At 39.2% G+C, this 23067-nt stretch overlaps 1 protein-coding gene across 1 annotated transcript; it reads right to left on the minus strand.

Annotated features, from left to right (window-relative positions):
• Positions 1-20544: 20544 nt before the first annotated feature.
• Positions 20545-21562, minus strand: LOC127260546 (NDR1/HIN1-like protein 1). Its single transcript, XM_051288306.1, has one exon. The coding sequence runs from the start codon at positions 21476-21478 to the stop codon at positions 20771-20773; it is 708 nt and encodes a 235-aa protein (XP_051144263.1). The 5' UTR covers positions 21479-21562; the 3' UTR covers positions 20545-20770.
• Between the last annotated feature and the right edge of the window lie 1505 nt (positions 21563-23067).

Consider the following 23067-nt stretch of genomic DNA (forward strand, 5'->3'; position numbering starts at 1 on the left):
AGCTGCTGATTCTTAATTAGCAGGATGCCCGGCCATTGATAGACACCGACATTCTAGTAGAAAGTATTTGAAGAGCTTTCCCATGAATGAAATTTGAAGAGCAACCGGTGTATCAAAGACCTTATCAAACTTGGGTAAGTGAGATGATGCCATTGCCAGTTCAAAATAAAGCGCCAGATTTTACATTGTTCTTAGGCGATGATGAGAGATCAACGATAGCATATTGGGAAATTTATAGCTCAATGCGAAGACTCGGGAGGAAATGACTGGTATCATTTGCAATTATTTTCTTTATCTCTAACGGGTACTAGATTTTCATAGTATATGTTGTTGGCTCCATGTACCGTGCAGTCTTGGTCAGATTTGGAGAGACTTTTCCATGACCGGTTTTATGAGGAGCTGTAAAGCAAGGGTATGAGGAGCCTGTGACGCAATTTTTGGAAAGATTTTGACAAGCTAAGATGCGGTGCACAATACAGATTCCGGAACAGCAAGCAACCGCGATGGCAATAGATAACATGTGATCAGACCTTAGGGATCAATTAGGAGTCCAAGATTTTCAAGATTTTTCACATTTAAGTGCACTGACAATGAGATAAGAAAAGCTCATCCGAGAGAGACGGGATGCTGCAGTTGGAAGGTGGAAGAAATATGGAAAAGCTAGAGTAAACATGTTGTGCAGATGATGAAATTTCAGCCGATAAGAAATGTTCTGAGGAACAAGATGTTTTGGTTGCTGAGTTGTTGAAATGAAAGACCTATTCTTGTTCGGTACAAAGGGCAAGGAGATTGGAGGTGCGCAATATACCTTCGATGTGTCTAAAGTCAAACATATATTTGATCATCTGTTGAAGCACAAACAAATCAAACTCCGGGACGGGCAGCGAGTGTCGTCACCAGAGAAACCGAAAGGGAAAGTGTACTGTAAGTGGCGTGGGAGATGTACATATGCTACCGCCAATTGTATGTACCTACGAAATACAATCCAGAAGGCCTTAAATGATGGCAAATTAAAATTAGCAGAGAAGAGTATGCAAGTGGACGTAAATCCGTTTCTGGCTCCGTCCATTAACACCATGTCCACAGGAAGTCCTAAGAGACAACACAAAGGAAGCAACCGGTTCGGCAGCTGGTTCATGAACAACCCGGACCTAGGATACCACAATGGGGTTCAGTCTTTGATAGGTTGGTTATAGGAAAGACGCCTAATAGAAATTGTGGAGGTAAGAAACCTAGAGTCGTAGAGCGGAGCCCTAATCTGAAAGTGATGGTTCCAAATGCTAAGGTAGTTCGGGAATGCAATAAAGTGATGACTAAGGCCGCAGCTCCAAGCTCAAGTATCAAGCCACTGGCCACTGTGGCTGAGGTGAAAATCGCTAGTGGAAAGTGAGTTTGGACTATTACATCCGTCGATTAGATTACCATTACTCCAAAAATGACGCGGAAGCCTCCATCAGCAGTAGATTCGGAGAAGTGAACAGTCAATGTGCCGGAGGCAAATTCCAGTATGGCAATGGGTGATCTTGCGCGCTCCTGGAAAAAAAGGGCACAAAGGAAACGATTACAAGCTAGGTTGGAAGCTGAATAAGGATAAAGGAAGGGAGCTTATCAAAGGGTAAGAAATTGAAATAGGAATGGAGGTTCAGCAAACGATGAATTGGGACGAGAAAGCCCCGAAAGTTGAGGAATAGAAGGAAAGACCTCAGAAAAATCAAGAGTTGCAACCTCGCTTGATTTTTTCTACACCAAGTGCCGGACCCACTCCAAATTGGCAACGCCAATGGGTGCCGAAAGCTACACAGCCGAAGGAGCTTGACACTAAGGCTGGCCAATTATCGGTTGTCGGAAGGGAGCAAAGTTACGAGGGAGTGATCGTAGATGAAGAGCCAGCTGTAGAATGGTTCTTCTCTAAATCTCTTTTCTTCTTCATCCTCATCCTCATCAATGAATGTCTTATCTGATTTGGCTGAGGCAGGAGTTAGAACTTCTGCTGGTGTCGCCATTTCTATAGGTGTCTGGAGGCTGTAAGGCATAGGTTCACTTTCAAATGCCCCCATAGTTGACTATGTCGTGCGCGGAGACACCTGCAAGATTGGAAGAGTTGTTATTATTGCCTCGACCTCGGTGGCTTCATCGGCAGGTTCAACGGTTGTGGCAGCGGAAACCTCGGTGGCTTTCTATTTATAGGATTCTTCGGTCATGTCAATGCCGCCAATGGTTTCTTCGGTGATCTCGGTCTCCCGCTCCTCTTTTGGTCTAGCAGCAGTAGGCTTATCCGCCTTCGGCTGGTTAATGAGAGTGGGTTCATTGCATGATTCTCCAGCAGGGAAGACATATTTGGAGAAGTGGCGTTGCTTCGCGCAGTTGCTCCGCTGGTGAGGGTCGCTCGGGTTGGTCGGTGGGATCTCTTATTGTAATCCCCTTCCTTAGGCAAGAAAGAGGGATTGTATCTTCTTCCTCCTAAACCTTTACCGCCGTTCCCTTCCCTTTCTCCTTCCTTATCAATGGCAAAATGGGGCTTGTATTTTTCTCTTACGGTCATCTTCACCATCTGCTTCTTCACAGTTGACTCGGGAGTGGGATATTCTTTCCGCTTAGTCAGTCTTCTTCTCATCAGCGGTCCACCAACCCAAACTTCAGATTTTGCTTTTTATATTCAGGGACGGTGGCAGAATTCCTTTACAGTGACTGCATCTCGAGTGAGCTACAGCACTCCGCTTTAATCATCTTGTCTTTTATCTCCTGGGTTGAGTAGCGGAACGGCCACCCCAGGACCCGGTTGATTTGCAGCACCAAGCAATCCACCCATTTTCCTCTAATGTAAATATTCCTGAGACTCTTGGCTTGGCTCATATTAGCATAGAATTCCCTTAACAGCCATACATCCACTAGATCCTTGGGATTTTGGATCAACCAGGTCAGGCGCCGCTTCTTTATCCATCCAGCGAGCGGGCCTGAGATCATTTCAGAATCAAATCCTCTCTCATAGAGGATTCCCATGGCCTTCTTTATTTCGTAGGTTACCGATACTGCAAGATTAAAAAAATGAACTGAGTTATATTGTTATGAAGCAAGCACTACATTCGTAGCTTTGCTGACATCATTCCTTGTTTTTTTTGCGAAAGGCCTTCATTTTTTCGTCTTGCGCTTGGCGAGCGAATTCTTTGTCGAGCTCTCTTCGGATAAAGTCCTTTAGTTCTTCATAGTCCTGCCACTAGTCGCTCACAGGATACCTTGGTCAGTTCCGTCCGTGTATTCGAGTTGGAGGTAATCTTCCGCAAACTCTGGGATGAATTTTCTGAATGTAGTAGACTTTAGTTTCCTGAGCTTGCTCCAATCTCCAGTAAGCTCCAACAATCTCCTTCTTTTGTAATAAGCTTCTGGCGGCGCTAGCTCAACAAATTCAGCCCTCGAGCTTGTTGTTGCCACTTTCCTTCTGTCTATTGACTGTATTCTCTTAATCCTCTTCCAATTTTTTCCCTCAACCTCTTCAAATCCATTTTTCACAACCTTCCCCTCACTTGGATCTATGGTGATGGCTTAAGAAAAAACCTAGGGTTTCTAATACTTTGCGAGAAGAGAGCTTGAATCGGAACAACTTTAAACCTGCATTATTAGTTCTAGAATGGAAAAATAATCAAGTAACAGGCAAAACTATCATAATTCTTGCTGATTTCAACCCTATTTCCTCCCCCCACAACGAAATATAACACTTTAGGGAGGGTTTCGTTGCGAAAATGGGAGAAAAATCACAAACCCAGAAAATGCATAGAAAAATGAAAAATTGATTCATATAAAGCAAGAATATCAGTTATTGTATCTAAATCTAGCAGATAACAAATTTAGATTCACATAAAATCATGTTATAGAAATTTTGCAAAAGTTCGAAGAACAGACAGTTTCAAAAAAATTATTTCATGATTCTGTGGTAATGCGTGATAAATTGGAAGAAGTAAACCATGAAATTGAGTAACAGACCAAGGCGAACCTAGATCTTACCTCAGATATAGCTAAAATAGGTTGAAAGATTAAGATCTTTTGAATTCGAATAAAAGAAATGGCAGTTTTCTCTGGCTTTTTGAGAAAGTTACTGTAAGGTAAAATAGTAAATGACTAAGGACCGGGATATTTATATGGGAGGGTGCTCGCTTCACAGAGGAATGCAAGCGGAAGTGCGGTGTTTTAGATACAATCCATTATTATATTATTATAAAGAAATAAGGGTGGGTTATTTGTGTGGGTGAGCGGTTATAGCGATACCTTTACCTATCCTAAGTATGACACACAAGCGATGAGGGAAGCAGTATTGGGTGAGTGATAGCACTCCAGCATGAGTCAGGATGCAACAAGCGAAGCGAAGGGCGGCTTGGGTCAGGCTCAGGGTAGAAGTTAAAATTTTACCTAACTTAGAAAGCGATAACAAAACATTTAAACTATCTTCTAATAAAGCGATAACCTAACTAGAAAAGTGATAGAGTTTATTCTACTTTAAAGCGACAAACTAACTAAGAAAATAGGAGTAACTAATCTATGAAAGAAATAAAATTATCTATGAAAGCGGTAACACTATCTAAGAAAGCAATAATCAAAATTGTAAGTTGTAGCTACGAAAGCGATAAGGTTAGGCAAATCTGGATATATTTTGAGTTCCAATCACCGAGCGAGCTATTGAACTTCAACCAGATTAAACTCTGCATTGCCCCACTACAAAATAGGCCCATTGATATAAGGTTTCAGTCTCGGTCAATTGACTAAGAAAGAACCGCTTTCCCTGGGGTTATCCACATTACTTATTCTTATGGCTCGACTTGGCAGAACTTGTCTGAGTACATATGGCCCAGTCCACCGTGATCTCAATTTCCCTAAAAATAAGTGAAGCCTACTATCATACAATAAAACCTTGGATCCCTCAATCAACTCTTTCTTCTTCAACTTCCTGTCGTGATAGAACTTTATCTTTTCCTTGTATATTTTTGCGCTTTCACATGCCAGGTAGCGCAACTCGGTTAGATCAAGCAGTCGCCCGGGGTGCTTCTTCTGAGCGGGGAGAAGGTCAAAATTCAAATACTTGATAGCCCAAATCGTGCGATGCTCGAGTTCTAGAGATAGATGACAAGCTTTTCCATAGACCAGCCTATACGGGGGTACATCCCAATTGGCGTCTTGAAAGCTGTTCTGTAAGCCCATAGCGCATCATCCAACTTATCTTCCCAGTTCTTGCGACTCTTATTAACTGTGGTCTAGAGAATATGTTTAATTTCTCTGTTGGAAACCTCTATCTAACCGCTTGCGTGTGGGTGATAGGGAGTAGTTAGATGCTGGCGAATATCATACTGGTGAAGGCAAGATTGCAGCGCCTTATTCACAAAATGGGTGCCTTCATCGCTTATAATAGTCCTGGGAACCCCGAATCTAAAAAACAGAGTGTATTTTAGGAAGTGGATCATTAAGCGAGATTCATTTGTAGGGAGCATTTGCGGTTCAACCCACTTCCTCACATAATCCACAACCACCAGAATATAGAGTTTTCCATTAGAATTCGGAAATGGTTCCATAATGTCTTATCTAAAATCGATTTTAAATCTTTTTCTTACCCTTTTTTCTACTTTTTATTCATACCATTCGTACCAATTCATCTCAATTCGACCAGATTGGAGAAGAAAACATTTACCTGGAGAACGAGGTGTTTTGGGTATCGCGGTGTTGGAAAGGTGGACTCGATGCAGCGGAGCAGTATTCTTTCCAAGTTATTCAGGCATCGGGAAAATGTTTTGCCATATACCGAGAATTCATCCATAAAAACTTCAATGCTAGAGTCCAGGAGATCACTGAAGATATGATGCATACACCGCTGGAAGGTGGTTGGGGTGTTGCAGAGCCCGAACGACATCCTCCTATAAGCAAAAGTACCATATGGACAAGTAAAAGTGGTTTTCTCACAGTCCTCCGGCTTGCTGAGAATCTGATGGTAACCTGAGTAGCCATCGAGGAAACAGTAGTATACATGACCTGCGAGCTTCTCAAGGCATTGATCAATGAATGGCAGCGGGAAAAAGTCTTTATTCGCCGTTGCGTTTAATCTTCTGTAGTCGATACAGACTCTCCATCCAGTGACATGTCGTGTTATGAAGACCTCCCTTTCGTCGCTTGTCTGTTCGACACACTCTCCTTTCTTGGGGACCACCTGGGTTGGGCTAACCCATTGGTCGTCACTAATTGGATAGATGATACCTGCATAAAAAAATGTAATTACCTCTTTTTTCACTACCTCTTGCATAGTTTGTTAAGGCGTCGCTGAGGCTGTCTGAATGGCTTCGCTTAAGCATCCAGTCTTATATAGTGCATACACACCACTGGGTTGATTCTTTAAATATATGATATATTCTATTCAAATGTCGTCTTTCTTCTTTGAAAAGGGAGACGAGTTGAGCCTCTTGGTCCGACAACAGTGAGGCGGAGATTATCAGGTAGTTTCTTCAACTCATCTTTAATATCGGATTTGCTCTCTGGCTCTTGCCTAGCTTATTCTATGGACTCAGTGGGATTTGGTAAGCTGTCGCTTCGCTCACCAGAGTCCTTGAAATGCTTCAGCTCGAGCCTTTTGTAAAATTTCTTCCAGAAATTCTATTGTCAAACAATTCTCAAGAGAAGTTAATTCATTTAATTCATCGATATAATCATAGTTTTCTTCCCGAGGTTGGCGCAACGCGTTGTTCATGGAAAATGTGACTTTATCTCCACCAATGCTTAGTGTAATTTCGCCTTGTGCGACGTTTATATTATCTTGAGCGGTGGAAAGGAAAGGTCTCCCCAAAATTATAAGAATTTTGCGATCTTCGCTAATTTCCATAATTATGAAATCTGCAGGGAAGATAAATTTGTTTACTTGCACTAGTACGTCATGAGTAATCCATTTCGAGAGTCTTATTGATTTATCTGTAAGTTGAATTACAGTTCTACAAGGCTCAAGCTCATATAGCCCTAATTTACTAAAAAACAAAAAAGGCATAAGATTGATACTAGCTCCTAAGTCGCATAATACCCTAATCGGTTTTAGATTTCCTATAGTACAACTAATGATAAAACTTCCAGGATCGCTGAGTTTTTAACACCGGCACTGCACACCTTTTCTAGTTGCACCGCTGCTTTCTCTTCTGGAAATGCCCGTTTTCTATTGATTATATCCTTAATGAACTTAGCGTAATGTGGCATCTGCAACAAAGCAACATCAAACGGTATAGTGACTTTAAGATTACAGAAAGTGTGTATAAAATTTTCAAATTCCTTGGAATTTTCCTGCTTCTGAAGCCTGGCTGGAAAAGAAGCCCTAGCTATCGCTTGAGTTGGCACCTTCTCCATCTATTAAGGTACCTGAGCTGCTGGTGTCGCTCGTGGATCGGATGGACTTACTTCCTTATTTAGCGTTTGATCTTTCTCATCTTGTACAGGTAATTAACAACAATAGGGGTAGAAGAGAGTAATACCTCTGTCTGGCAGTGGAGACGATGATGTCTGTTTCCCACTCATTGTTTCAATTGCCTTTGCTTAGTTCGGGACAGTTTCGACTGTCCCAGACAACGTTCCCTTCTGCTTCAGTTTCATTGCTTCAGCTATCTGCTGGACCTGTATCTCTTGAATTTTGATTGAAGGAGATGTATTTCGTTGGAACTCCTGGTTCGCCCGCTCAGTATTTCTCCATAGTTCCTCCGAACTCAGCGGCTACTGTGCCGCTTTGGGAGGTTGGGCGAAAACAGGTGTCTACTACAGAAAATTGGGGATCTGAGAATATTGTTGTTGCGGATAATACCCCCTTGGTAATATTGATGTGCAGTGAACTATTGTAACGGTTGATATTGTTGTTGAGGTCATGGGCCAGCAGGTCTTTGGGGTTGGCCCTTCTGAAACTGCTGGAACTGAGGAAAACTTTTATTTGACATGTAAAAGACCTCAACTGGGTTATGAGTCTGCTCAGCTGAGCTCTCAGCAACTTGCGGGCTAGAATGGTCCACATAGGCACACTCCTCGGTAGCCACAGCCTTGCTTACTACCTATTTACCTTTGTTATCATATAAATCCTGATTCACGAGCTTGACTAACTCTTTCACCTGGACAGACAAGTTATCGGTCCTTGAATCCTGTGAAACACTAGCAGAAACCTGGTAAAGACCCCTAGATGGCTCCGGCCTGCTGGTCTCTGGCCAGGTAGTCTGGTTGGCCGCCATCCTTTCAGTCAATGCCCTCACTTCAGAAGCGCACTGCCCCATCAGCGAGCTACCCGCCGTTGCATCCAGAGACATCCTCAACTTTGCATGGATCCCTGAGTAGAAGATTTTGAGCTCCATAAAGTCAGGAATCTCATGGTGAGGATAGTTACAGAGCAGTTGCTTATAGCGGTTCCAGGCTTTGGGCTGGGTCTCATCACCAGCCATTTTGAAACTCAGTATTTTATTTCTCTGGCTGATGGTCTTTGATACATGAAGGTACTTGCACACGAAGGCCTGCACTGCTTCCTTGAAAGTGACATAAATAGGATAGAGGTTGTTGAACCACTTCCTGGCTTCTCCTATTAAAGAAAAATGAAACAAAATTAACTTCGCAGCATCCTTCGTGATGCTATGCGATTTGGAGGTGGCAGTGATCCTGTTGAAGTTCTGTAGGTGCCCATAAGGGCTTTCGTTGAGCAGCCCATGAAACTTTGGCTGGCTAGGTCTACTAGTGTTGGCTTCACCTCATAGTTTCCAGAGCCTCTTGGCACAGAACTTGTAATTAGAGTATTATCCAGAAGGGACTGATAGTGAACGTCCATTGGGACTTCAACAAGTGAGCGATCAGCAGCCCTGTGTCCCTGTTGTCTCTGGTTAGGCTCAACAGTTGGTGGAGAAGGAGTGATGGCAGCAAGGGTCCCAATAGCTCGAGTGGCGCGAGCCGCTTGGGTAGCGATAAACGCAACCTGTGTGGCTTGAGCCTGCTCGACTTGAGCAAGGTGCGCTTGCATTCCAACCATTCCCTGCTGGATGCTAGTAAGAGTCCTAACGAGCTGCTCTTCAGTAGCCGTCAAGACATGAGGAATAGCAGGAGACTGGACTACAGTGGGGATGTGGAACGCACCTCATGCGATGACGTAGATGTGGCAAAGTTTGAGGAAGCCCCAACAGCAATCTGGAAAGCTGGGACAACAGCGGCAGGAGCAGCCGCATTTCTTTGGTTTTCCATTATCCTTTCTTTGGTGATTTCTTTGAACATAGGTCTTTGTGTACAAGAGGATGGAGTAGGACTAGTTTCACGTTGAAAAGCTTTGGACCCCTGAATTAAATATTGCCACACCAAAAAGAAAGTTAGAACCACAACAAGAAAAATTACAAAAACAGCAAGACATAATTACATAATTTAAATGTAAATTATGGCGCATTACTAGATTTATTCAAGACTTAATTTCTTAAGTTTAAAATCCCGGAAACAGCGCCAAATCATGAAAGCTAGCGATTTGTTGATTTAAGTACAAAGAATTTGTAGTGAAAATAAAGTGAAATGTGCAATATTGTGCATGGTTAGATATAGATTAAGAAATGAAGTTGTAGACCCTGAATCGCGTACCACAATTATTTATACTCTTTAACCAGTGAATTTCGAGGTCGAACACAAGGATTTTAAGTCGTAAAATTTAATCAAGAGCTGAATTAGAGATGCGCAACAGAAAAAGTGGTAAGAGGCTCGCTTACGAGCAAGCCAAAGAATCGAATTACACTAAGACGCAATTAAAGAAAGTGGATAAAACTGAACGGTTAGATGAGTGAGAGCGGGGATGGCGAGCGATGGAGGCAGTGAGCGCGGCAAGTGAGTGGAAACAGAATGATGAAAGAGAAGTGGTATTTATATATCTAGTAAGTGAGCAATAGGTTGTGACCGAATAATGTTGTGTGTGATTTGTGCGTTCCTTAAAGGCTAAAATTTCATGGATGAGATGAGCGATTGACGTTAGTGAATAAGCAAAAATTATGCATATAAAAATGTAAGCGACAGAAGGTGTGAATGTAATCATACAAGTAGATTTACACAGAAATTGAACTGCTGATACTTGACCTTAAGATATTTACAACAAAACTTCAATGACGCCCAAAACTAGAACATTATAAGCAAGAAATGCTACTGTCACTAGACATTTCTGTGACCCGATAGACAAACGCCTATGCCCTTTTAATTATTCTAATTTCTGTCTCATTAGTGGCTTTACCCTTCTGTTACCTCTCTTTAGTCAAAACTGAGTTTAGAACAGCAGCTAAGCAGTTCGACAAGGCTCCAGCCTACTTAACTATATTGAACTACCTAGAATCTGTTGATGAATACGATGCGAAACTAGGCTTAGATAATCGATTTTTCTCTTCTCTTTCTCAACGACACAGAATTCTAAATTAATCATGCTTATACAAATATGAGGAATGGAAAAAAGTGAGAATGAAAAAATCTTGATATTTCATTACTTACTAAGAAAAACAGTAAAGAATTACATAAATAAAACACTACGAAAGTAGTAAACAAAGCTGTAAAACTAATTTAGAAAGCAATAAGGTGCACGGCCAGAGGATGAGAAATTCTCAATTCCTCTGGCCATTCCTGCAGGAGAACTCCCTTACAGGGTTGGAGCTCTCGGAATGCAGGGAAGCAACAGAAATTGAAGAACACTATACTCTCGTGTGTGTGTGTATATGTCTATTTTACAAAACAAATCTGGCCCTATTTATAGCTAGAAATGACGGCAGTTGCGAGCAGTTGAGAAGGACCGTTGAATTGTTAGGCAATTGATGGCAGTTATTCAGTTAGAGCGGTTGCACTTGGCTATAACGTCTAGGGCGGTCGCTCGTCTACTTCAGAATGCTTGCTTGGATGGCTGGAGGACATCAACACAGCTAAAAAAGAGATGCCATTGCTGGTTGGTATCGGAATGACTAGACCACTTAGAGATGAACACTTAGTGAATTTCTTGAGTGCTTTACTCTCGCTTCGCTGTGGTGGATGCCTGGTCGCTGACGCTGGCTCGAGCGGAAAGAGCGTCGTTTGTCGAGTGGAGACGCCATCGCTTGGATTTCAACACTTAGCTTTTCTGGAGCAGAAACATCACTTAAAAATGCCAAAAAATGTCAATAATCTCAACAAATAGGTTTTGGATCATGCGAAGCGAAATAAATCAATAAAGTATGACATAAATTAGGTATTGTGAAGATTTTCACACCGAAATGCAAGTAATACATAGTTTTATCAAGCGAAGAATATGCTATTATTTAGAGTTATCAAATATCCTACCCAACCAACCCTACGAAACCCACTATTCCAGCAAGCCTTAATCCTTAGAGAAGCTACGCAAGGTCCCTAAGTTCGTCTCCCACAACAAAGACCTGCTAATCAGGCCTTCCCGTAGCTGGCAATGCACAATCCGTCACCCATTCATGTAGCTCCCAAATAACCTAGGGGGCAGGTGGAAGCGGTGTCGTTGCCTCATCCAATTATAAATCCCCAAGCGATTATGGATACGATTCAGAGAATTTATGTTGATTTCAACTATCTACGGGCCAGGCCTCACTACCAAAGGCCTTTCCCGAGATACATTCATCTGGATCATCCCCTGCCATGCAATGTTCGCATCCCCAAGTTCATGATATTTTTAGGAGAAGATTTATGCTCCACCATTGATAATGTCAACCGATTCACGGCTCAATGCAGAGAAGAGAACGGGGATAATGACTGGTATAAGCTTCAACATTTTTCATTGTCTTTGACAGGTCCAGCTTTTTTGTAGTACACTTCGCTACCTCTGAATTCCATCCATATATGGGCAGACATGGAGAGGGCCTTCCACGAGCGTTTCTACAGCCCCCTTCCAAAGGTGACCGTGTCAGACTTGACAAATTTTCTTAAGCATGGTGAAGAATCTGTGGAGCAATTCCTCAAACGCTTTAGAATGTCCAAAAGCTGGTGCCATGTCCGCATACCGAAGAACAAGGTGGTGAGTATAGCAATCTACAACATGACGCACCAACTGCGAGAGAAACTAGCCCTCCAAGAGTACTATGACTTTTGGCAACTGACATCCAAAGTTGTGAAGGTCGAACAGGTCGTAAAAGAAGCTCAAACGGCTCGATATCATAAATTCTAGAGTGGAAATCATCATGTATGTGTCCAGGAAAAAGCTACTGAGGTTGAGGACGAACCAAAGGAGACCTTCCTAGCCGAGATTTCTCAGGTGAAACTATACACATGCCCGGCTCATAAGCCGCCCCGACGGAAGGAGGTGAATCCGAAGTTATCCTACTCTTTTGACATAGCAAAAACAGAGTAGATTTTTGAGTACTTATTGAAGGATAATCAGCTCTGCCTCAAGGAGGGGCATAAGATGCCAACAGAAGAAAAGCTGAATGGAAAATCGTTTTTTAAGTGACATGGAGTATATGGCCATCAGATCGGTAACTGCTTTGCTTTAAGAAATTCGGTCCAGAAGGCCATCAAAGAAAACCGCCTCAAGTTGGCCGAAAAGCCTGACATGAAGATGGATACGAAGTTGTTCCTTGCACCAATAAAGGTTGTTGGAGCAGATGGCAGGGGATTAGGCTCTAAAAAACTAGTGTTCAAAAGGCTCGAATGGTCGATCAAACCACCGAAATGAAGTTCGGTGTGAGATAGACTTTCTCCCACTAATACGGTTGCAGAAATGGGCTCCGAGAAAGGCAAAGGGGTCTGGAGAGTGACCTCAATAGATCAATTCACATAAAGTAAATCCAAATAAATAGAGAGTAATCATCAATAAAAAAAAAACTGACAAAATCTAGGAAGAGTAGCGACAGGAGAGGGCCCCCAAATGTTAGAATGTACAAAAGAAAATGGTTTATCAGTGATACACAAGTTATTTAGAAAAAAGGTAAATTTGGTTGTTTCTTAAATTTACAATGCAAACAATCCAAAAACTCAAAACGAACTAAATCTAAAACACTTGTATTAGCAAGAGACTTGAGTTTAGAGAGAGAGGTATGACCAAGTCTAAGGTGCCAGTGATAGAAAGAGGAAGGAGAGACGACAACAGAAAATGTATGGTGTTTGGCAAGGGTGAAGGTGATCAAACTCAAACAAGTGGCCTATCTTGTGACCCGTCTCAAGTGTCTGACCCGTCTACGTGTCCTGAACCTACACACCATTAGAAGAGAAAATTACAGTAAGACCCTACTCAACCATATAACTGGCATACGCAAGTTTTAGGGCTAATTTTGGAATGACATAAACAACATCAAGGTGATGGGACGAGATATGGCCAGTATGAGTAATGCGCATAGAGGTGCCATCAATAGTAAATATAGGAGGGGATGAGGTGACAGGTTGAGAGGAATGTAAAAGGCGATGATCAGGTGTCATGTGGTTACAACAAACATAATTAATATACCAAGTGATGTTACCTGATGTTAACACTAAAGAATGGTGGATCGATAGAACCTGAATGAGCATGTGGTGAAGGTCCTCAAGAGTGGGAGGCGGCTGAGGTGATTGCGATACGCTAGCGGTAGTGGCAATGGAAGAAGAAGAGCTGAAAGAAGAAGATTGACCAGCCTTGGAATTCTTGGGACAATGTCGACAGCTGTGGCCCTTTTGATGATAGTAGTGACACTCCACTTTAAGGCAGTGAATAAAAAGATGATCAACATTCGGGCAACTGCAACATTTATCAGACTGAGGTGGGTGGGCATCCTTGTGACTATCTCGGCGGTGAGGAGTAGAAGAGAAAATTTCCAAGGTCGAATTAAGGCTAGGAGCCTTGAGCATCTTGAGAGGGGTGTCCTAAAAGAAAATTTCCTTTATCGCCATCTCCAAGGAGGGCAAGGGAGCGATGAAGCAAAGACGAACCGCATAGACTCATATTTTGGACCAAACTTCATCAAAAGCCGAATCAACAGAACGTGCTCAATCTGTATATCTGCTTCATCAATACAATCCCGCATAGACTGTATAGTGGGAAAAAAAATCATTCATATCATGGCTAGAGTCATATGTCAGTACATTCAACGACCCAAGAAGCTGATAATAATGCATACCCCCAGTGGTCTAATATCGATAATGCAAATAATCCCAAGCTTTCTTGGTAGTGTCCATGCGAAGAAGTTCAATCTGAATGAACTTGGAAAAGGTATTTCGAATCCAAGCAAGAACAATGTTATTCTTACTTTCCCACTCATCAAAGGGATTCCGATAATCCATGAACTCCTTATTTGTGAGGGACGCCGAAAAGGTGACAGCAGGAGCAACCGGTGCAATAAAATCGCCAGTAACATAGGGCTTCAATCTTTTACCAATCAAGAAATGTTTTATAGATTCAGCCCACAAATCATAATTATCACCAGAAAGAAGAACAATAGTGCCGAAAGCGTCCACACGATCCATATTAAAAATCATACTATGAAACGAGAAGATCAAAAATAGTATAGTGCACAACAACAATCGTGCTGAAAATCTGAGCAAGCCAACCCAGTAACAGTCACAAAATAAATTCAAATCAGATGCAAAGCCGACCATATTAGGATGTCGGGAGGCGGTGGCCGAAAACTGCCGAACGCGCCCTCACGCGCAGCGAGAAGGCAGCAGCACTGGAAGGAGTCGGCCGCCGATTTGCGTCGGAGGCGCGTGAGATCGCCACGTGCCGGCGATGGTGGAAGAACTTCGGTGACTAGCCGGTCTCGAAGAGGCGGAGGCAGCGGTGGTGGTAGCGTTGTCGTCCGGTGAGCGGCAATGGACGGCGAAACGAGTCGACGGCATGGTTGAGGTGATACTATGTTGAAATATTTGCAAAAAAATATAAATTATATTATTAATAAAAAAAAAAGTGTTACAATGTTTATATATAAGTATATACGTGAACCCCGAAATGACAATATACAAATGTGAAGCTGAGAAAATATCAACTATATCAACAAGAACATCCCGCTCTGCGTACTCCACCATGGTTCGCCGGATGGGCCGAGTCCGGTCCGATCCGGAACCGCAACGGTCCTGACCGTTTCGGTTCGGCAAAAATATTCGATATTTTGACAAAATTTCCCCATCCATTTATATCTTATCTAAAATCGATTTTAAATCTTTTTCTTACCCTTTTTTCTACTTTTTATTCATACCATTCGTACCAATTCATCTCAATTCGACCAGATTGGAGAAGAAAATATTTACCTGGAGAACGAAGTGTTTTGGGTATCGCGGTGTTGGAAAGGTGGATTTTGGAATCGTCGGTGTTGAGAAAGAATTGGCGAAGTAATTTCGTTGCTCTTGAAGAGAGGCTGTCGCTCGCCGTTGCGTCTGTGCGCTGAAGAAGAGAACGACGGTTCTGCACGCTGAAGAAGAACGTGGGGAAGAAGAACGTGGGAAGAAAGAAGGGTAAGTTTAATTATCGTATTATTTTAAATAATTTAAATATTTATAAATATAGTATAAAATTAATTATTTTACTTATTTTTGGATTGAAATTAATTTTGAATTATTTTGATTAATTTTTTATTTAATTGATAGGTTTAATTATTTTAGATTTAATTATTTAGAATAATTTGTTTAATTAATTGATAAATTCAGTTTAATTATTTTGGATTGTATTTTATTTTTATTTAATCTATATAAATTGAGTTCATTAAAATTAATATTTTAGAATAATTTATAACTTTATTATTTAAAAGTAATATTATTTTAGACAAAATTTGTATTAATTGTAAATTTATTGTAAAAATTAATATTTTAACTCGAATTTTTATATAAACAAATTAGTTATCTAGTTAAATTTTTTTATAAGTTTGATTTATTAATAAACTACTATATATAATTTGTCTAGTTAATTAATGAATTACTATTTATAAATATTTTAACAATTGTACTATTTCAAGTACAAAGTTTGTGTAAAATGACACAACACAGAGATATTGATTGAGATCATGCTACTCCTATCAGCAACGATAGAAAACAAGCAAAATGCAATTATTGTGGTAAAATTGTTCACGGCAGAATTACTAGGATGAACAACATATAACACATGTTACTGGTCAAGTTGAAGCATGCACGAGAGCTCCAAAAGAAATAAGAGAGTTATTAAAAAAAACACTTGATCCAAGGAAAAAAGTATGCGAGCAGCACATAAAAAAAAAAAAAAGTTAGAAGCATTGCACAATTCCATTCGTTTGGAAGATGATTCTGATGAGAAAAATGATGAAGTTTTTGAAATAAATGAAGATAAGATAGATGCTCTTGAAAGAAAACACTTAAAAAGAGCAATGGGTGAAAGCAGAAATATAGAATTTATGGAGCAGCAATATAGACATTCTGTATCCGGAGATCTACCAAGCTTGAATTTTAAAGCCGGTATATTTATTGAATTTATAAAATATATTTAATATTAGTTTTATATTTTTTGAGATAACAACCATATATGATCATATATATTTTTTTTATCTTTGTAAACGGAAGCAGCTCGAATACAAAAGGAAGTAAAAGAAATTTTTTCGTAAGCTCTATGAAAAAGACATAAGGTTTGCATAAAAAAAAAACTTGATCCATACATGTTTCAATCGAAAAATAAGTCTTTGAAAAATATTTTTTCAAAAGATAATGCAAAAAAAGTGGGTAGAGCAATTTAAAAAAATTTTCATTTTAATGCAATACCATTTCACGCTACCAATAGTGGTCCTTACTACCAAACGATGATTGACACGATTGCATCGGTTGGACCTAGAGTTAAAGGACCTACTGGTAAGAAAATTGGTGGTGAATATTTAAACAAGGAGATGCAAAAAGTTGTATAGTATGTTGATTCTTTAAAGTAGAAATGGAGAACATATGGATGTACAATTATGTGTGATGGTTGGAGTACTCGCACAAAACATCCAATCATAAATGTTATGGTGTACTGTGATAGAGATATGATATATCACAGTTCGGTTGATTGTACAAATAAGGCAAAGACTGTGGACTTTGTCTACACCCTAAAGGATAAGGTGGTGGAATCAGTAGGGGTTGACAATATTGTACAAATTGTAACTGATAATGAAACTAGTATGAAGGCGGCTTGGAAAAAACTGATGAGGAAAAGGAAGCACATTTTTTGGTCTCCATGTGCTGCACATTGCATTGGTTTGATGTTAAAAGACATCGGAGATGTATTATCAGTGAAAGATACGATAAAAGAAGCCAGAAGAATTACAAGTTTTATATACCACAGTGATAAAGTGGTCAATTTGATGAAAACATATACGAATGGCCGAGATCTGTTGCGACCAGGCATAACAAGAATTGCAACCGAGTTTGTTGCAATGGAAAGTCTTTTGAGATATGCAACCGATTTGAAAAGAATGTGTACTTCTAGGGAATGGGTTGAGTACAATAATACCTCGAGGAGAAGACATGAAGCCGGAGATATATCAGACTTGATTTTGAATGAAAGATTTTGGAAACGGATACGCCGAGTTTGTGGGGTCATGGAACCCTTAGTGAAGGTTTTAAAAGTAGTTGATCAAGATAAAAAACCTACACTACCTATCATTTATGAGGCAATGGATAGGGCAAAAATGGCAATAAAAACCGCGGTGAAAGATTTTCAACAATATTGGGATATCATCGATGAAAGATGGTATAATGAATTGCATCAAGATTTGCATGTAGCAGGTAATTATTGTTGTTACTTTTTTATTTTTATACTGTGCTAATCGTTTTTTTTTATTTTTTAATTTTATATACATTTCATGCAACTTATTTTTTAAATCCTGGTCTTCAATACTTCGGCACTTGTGAATTTGATTCATCGGAGGTTCGAAAAAGAGTAAAAGAAGTTATCAAAAGACTCGAGCCAAATTTGGATATACAAGTAAAGGCTATGAATGAGGTAAATTGTGTGAAATTTATAAATAATATATATTAATTTCTAATAATTTTACCGTTATATTGTCTATAGATAAACACATTTGTTAACAAAATTGGAGAGTTTGAAAGTGCACTTGCTATTAGAGTTGTATCTACATCTTTACCAGATATGTATTATAAAATTTATCATTTAATTATATTTTTAAACATACTTGTTATAAAATGTTGCATTATCAATAATTTTTTATTTATTTTTAATAGCTAACTGGTGGAATATGTACAGTGATGAAGCCCTTAATTTAAGAAAAATTGCATTAAAAGTTTTGAGTCAAACTTGCACATCATCGGGTTGTGAGCGGAATTGGAGTACGTGGGCTTTGATCCTACTAAACTTCGGAATAGATTAGCTATTGAGAAACTGCATAAGCTAGTCTATGTCCACTACAACATGTGTCTTCGGGTAAAAAATTTTATGCAAAGGATAGACACAGACGATTTTTATGACCCAATTGATTTGAATCATATTTTTTATGAAAATGATATTTTAGATGAATGGGTCAGAGAAAATGAATCTCCACTTATTCGTGATAGTGATTTAAATTGGTTGGATGAGGCTATTGAAGAAAGTGGAGATGGAGGTCAAAGTGAGCATAATGATCATGACAGCGATATATTTTTATCTCAATTTATAACTTATGGATAAAAGAAGGCAAAAGAGAAAAAATCAGAAAACAAAAATACGGCAAAAAAAAAAAAAAGCAATCATATTGGAATCTTCATCTTCATCAACTAATGGTGAATATAAGAATAATAACAACGATGATGATAATGATGATGATTATGATGGTGGTGGTGGTGGTGGTGGTGGTGGTGGTGATGGTGGTGGTGGTAGTGGGAGCTACAGGGATAGGCGATACTCAAGTGATATGGGATGGGTTCAAGGAAATGAAAATTATTATGCTACCTAAGACACTGATCATGGATATCGTCTTGGCATAGAAGCTCAAAGTGATTTTCTAAATAGTTCAACAGAATTTTTAAGTGAAGTCGATGCTTCAAATTTTTCAAATACTAGGAGATATTCTGGAGTTCATGAATATATGCAAGACTTGAATATGGGTTATTCCTATAGAGATTCTTCTCACAGTTTGAGTAATAGATTGGGGAGACATGAGTGGGACCAACCAAATGCATATGATAATAGGATACGGTTTATCTAATCTACCCAGACATCTCCAGGATTCAACCAATCTTCCTATATTTGGATCCAACCAACCAGTTGAAACATATTACGGAGGGATTACATCTGGTTCGGGTAGTATTGATGATCGTAGACAAAATTATGGTTCATTAAGCAGAAGCAATGATAATAGGGAATATCGAGGTTTTGATGTATATGGAAGGGGCTCATTTAGAGAAAATCAATATGGTTCGAACATCTCTCCTTATCCACGCAATATGAATCCAGAACAATGATATTCATACTATAATTGATCGGCAGATGAAAAATAATTTTGAGCCTCCACGCCATTCCACATGGTATTGAATGGTTAGTGTAAAGATTTAGTATAAACATAGTTTGAACATTATATAAAATTTTATTAGTATTTTTTTCTAATTATTTTTATTTATATGTAATACAGATATAAAGATGAAATCTTGACATTGACGGACACAAGGTACATCATTTTGTTATTAAAATAAATTTATTGGAATAATGACAATATGCAAAACATAAAATTTAGCATTTACATTTATATATATATATGCGCTAATTGAGTTGAAATATTATTTATTTTAAATTTTAATCTATTATAAATTATAATACTCTCCCCATCCCAATACAATAGTCTTGTTTATTATTTTTGTCCGTCTCAAAACAATAGTCTTATTTCCATAAATAATCATATCACTATATAACTACCCTTACTCTTTTATTATTATTACACAATTGACACTACCTTTTACACTAATACACTAATAAAGACAAAAATGTCTTTTACCTATACTTTTTACTCACTATCAATATAATATCAATATTCCTAAAATTCCGTATCCAACAAAACTAAGACTATAGTTTTGAGACGGAGGGAGTATATTTTTTCAATAATATATATTTTTAAATTAATTATATTTATAATTTGATGTATTTTAATTATTTTTTATTTTTTTAAAAAAAATATAAATTTTATATTAAAAAATCATATAGGCCGATATTCGAGACCGATTCGCCACAGCATATTCGCCACGGCATATCTGAAACGGTAAAAGCCTTCGACATGTAAAGGCCAAGGCCGACCCGCGTACTCCACTGTATCTGCTCACCAAAGAATCAATTCCCTATCACTACGACCAAGCAATCTCTCTGCCTTAAGAGGTTCCTTTACTTATTACCTTAAAGTAATTTCATTACTACCACCGACACGATGAGCTGCTATATATATCACCGATCACCCACCCACCTCTTTCTTTTAAGACAAGCTAGTGATTAGAACAAAGCAAGTAGGCCATTAGGCAGCTTGGGAGCTACATTTCCGGTTTGATTCTGTGGGTAAAAAAAAAAAAAAACATTTAACCATAAATCCTTTTCGGTCTAAAATAAGCCTTTGGATGTTTTTTCTAATAATTTACTAATTAAATATAATAAGTAAAAAATGATAGTATGGGTTGGGATGGAAGAAAAAACAAATGAATAAATAAAAACGTTCCATTCAATTACAGTTTACAAACAAATATCTAAGCTAGCTATGCTACGCAACACGCCGGAATGCAGAATACATATATATAAATACGTATATACATATCTGGAAACATATCGAGTATGATTATGATTATTATTATGATTATTAATCAATAAAAGAAATGAACTTTGTACGTAAGAAAAAAGATGGAGAATGAGAAGATGACATCAGACATCGACGGTGCAGGGCTGAGAGCCGAGCAGAGGCAGCTGCCCTACATAGCCTTTCTTCATCCCGACGTACAAATCGCACCTCACAAACACTCCATTCCGCCGACTCCAAATGCCCCCGCCCTTGTATCTGACCCGCCCCGTCAGCACCAGCCTCAGCCACACCACACCGTAGGCCTGGTCCATGAGCAGCCCGTTGGCCGCCTCCGCCGCCACCGGCACGGGGCTCCCTCCCAGCACGGGGGACAGCGCCACCGTGGTCTTGGTCTCGTGGAAGAGCGGCGGCAGGGGCAGCGGGGCGGTGATGGCCTGCTGGTTCTTGTAGGAGACGAAGGCCGAGAGGTGGTCGTAGTAGAGGGAGACCCGCCGGTTGGGGTTCCTGGTGACCACCGTCAGCTGCATCGTCGTCGTTATGAAGGGCGGCGAGGTGGTGTTGAGCTGGTAAACGGCAGCCTCCGCCACTCTGAACTTGGGCTTGTAGGGGCGGTAGAGAAGCCACACAGTCAGGGCGGCGACGCCCGCCAGTAGCAGCAGGAATACGAGGCCCGCACTCAAAGCGCTGCGCCGATCTCTCACGTAGTAACCGTAGTCGTAACGGCCCTTGCGCAGATGGTGCTTTCCGCCGTGTCCCATTTTGGGAGCGGGCAGGTGGTGCCCGGCTGGAGCTCCGGACTCGGGTTCCGCTACGGCAACTGCAGCAGCCATTGTGTAATTAATTAATTATATCAATGGACGTACGGTGTTTTTGATATATATATATACGTATGTAGCAAGCTAAGAGAATTATGGAAGAAGAGGGAGGTACTTATTAATTAATTAATTAGCCAGCAGCGGTGGCGAATTAATTAAGAAGAAAAAGGAAGATGATGATGCTTGTGATGACGAAATGTGAATCGTGGCGGGCGTCTAAGAGAAGGTGGAGATGAGGAAAGGGCGAGCGGTAGACAAGTGGAGGAGCTTTTGTCTCTGTCTGTAACACCGACCGTACACACTCAAACCATGCCATGCCATGCCATACATCATGCATGTCTAAATGCCATTATAACCGGTCCCAAAAATAAACCCTATCCCTTATTTTCACATACATAGTATACACATATGTGTATATGGTACAGCGGACAGACGATCCCGTTTGTGTTTAAATATAGTTCAGCTTCAAAATTATTAAGGTTTATTTGGCTTTCATTTAAATTTGAAATTCTCGCTTTTAATTTCGAATAACTTATAATAAAATTATACTCTTTTTTCCGTATCTAAGGATTATATTTAACTTTTGTATCATTGTACTTAATATTAAAAATATTTTTATATTTATATAGTTTTTTTTGTACAGATATCCTTTTATTAGTATTAAAAGACACTAATGAAAGTATTTTTGCAATTTTTTTTTAATTTGTACTATGTTTTGATGGCGGTGGCTACAGTGCTAAAATTTAAAATTCAGCCTTGTGCTGACAACACATCACAGCACACAGTGTGTTGTCGGACAACACAAGTTGTTACTACCGGCAGCACACTGTCTGCATTTATATAATACAAATACAACACATGAATTAACAATACATTATATAGTCTTATACATCACAATCAATACTTGATTTCAGCCCACCACATATTGTTATACAACATACTTGTAATTATGAACCAACAACACAAATATAATACATGAACTGACAACCCATGCTATAGTTATAGTGTTATACAACACAAATACTAATTAATTTCAACACACTCCACACTATTATACATCGCACTATAATTACGAAGCAACATCACTTGTCGTTTTTATACACCGCATGTGCTGTGTATAATAAACTGTGTGCTGTTTGTATACATTACGGATGCCGTTGTGCTAATTTTTCCAATTCAGCACTCTTATCATTCCCCGTTTTGAAATAATAATTAATATTCAAATATCAATAAGCAAAAGGTAAATGAAACCCTTAAAGTCGGACAAAAGTAATTTTATTTTTTTATAAATTAAAATATTATTTAAATAAAAATCTAAAATAATTTTAAACAACAATCAAATAAAAATGTTCCTTTTGAATTTGATTTCGATAAATTTAATTTGAATTCGATATTAAAATCATAGGAGTACTATTTTATAAAAGATTTTCTAGAAAAACAAACGTGTTTTTTTTAAATAAATATATATATATAATTTAAATAATAAAATTTCAGACATTAATATTAAAAAACACATTATACTCCATGTATTTTTATTGTTATTAGTACTTAATTGTTTGGTTGGTTTATTTTTAAAAAAAAAAATTGAAAATACGAAGTACAAA

Source organism: Andrographis paniculata, unplaced genomic scaffold (genome assembly GCF_009805555.1).
Source record: "Andrographis paniculata isolate CXL003 unplaced genomic scaffold, ASM980555v1 Contig62END, whole genome shotgun sequence".
Classification (NCBI taxonomy): Eukaryota; Viridiplantae; Streptophyta; class Magnoliopsida; order Lamiales; family Acanthaceae; genus Andrographis; species Andrographis paniculata.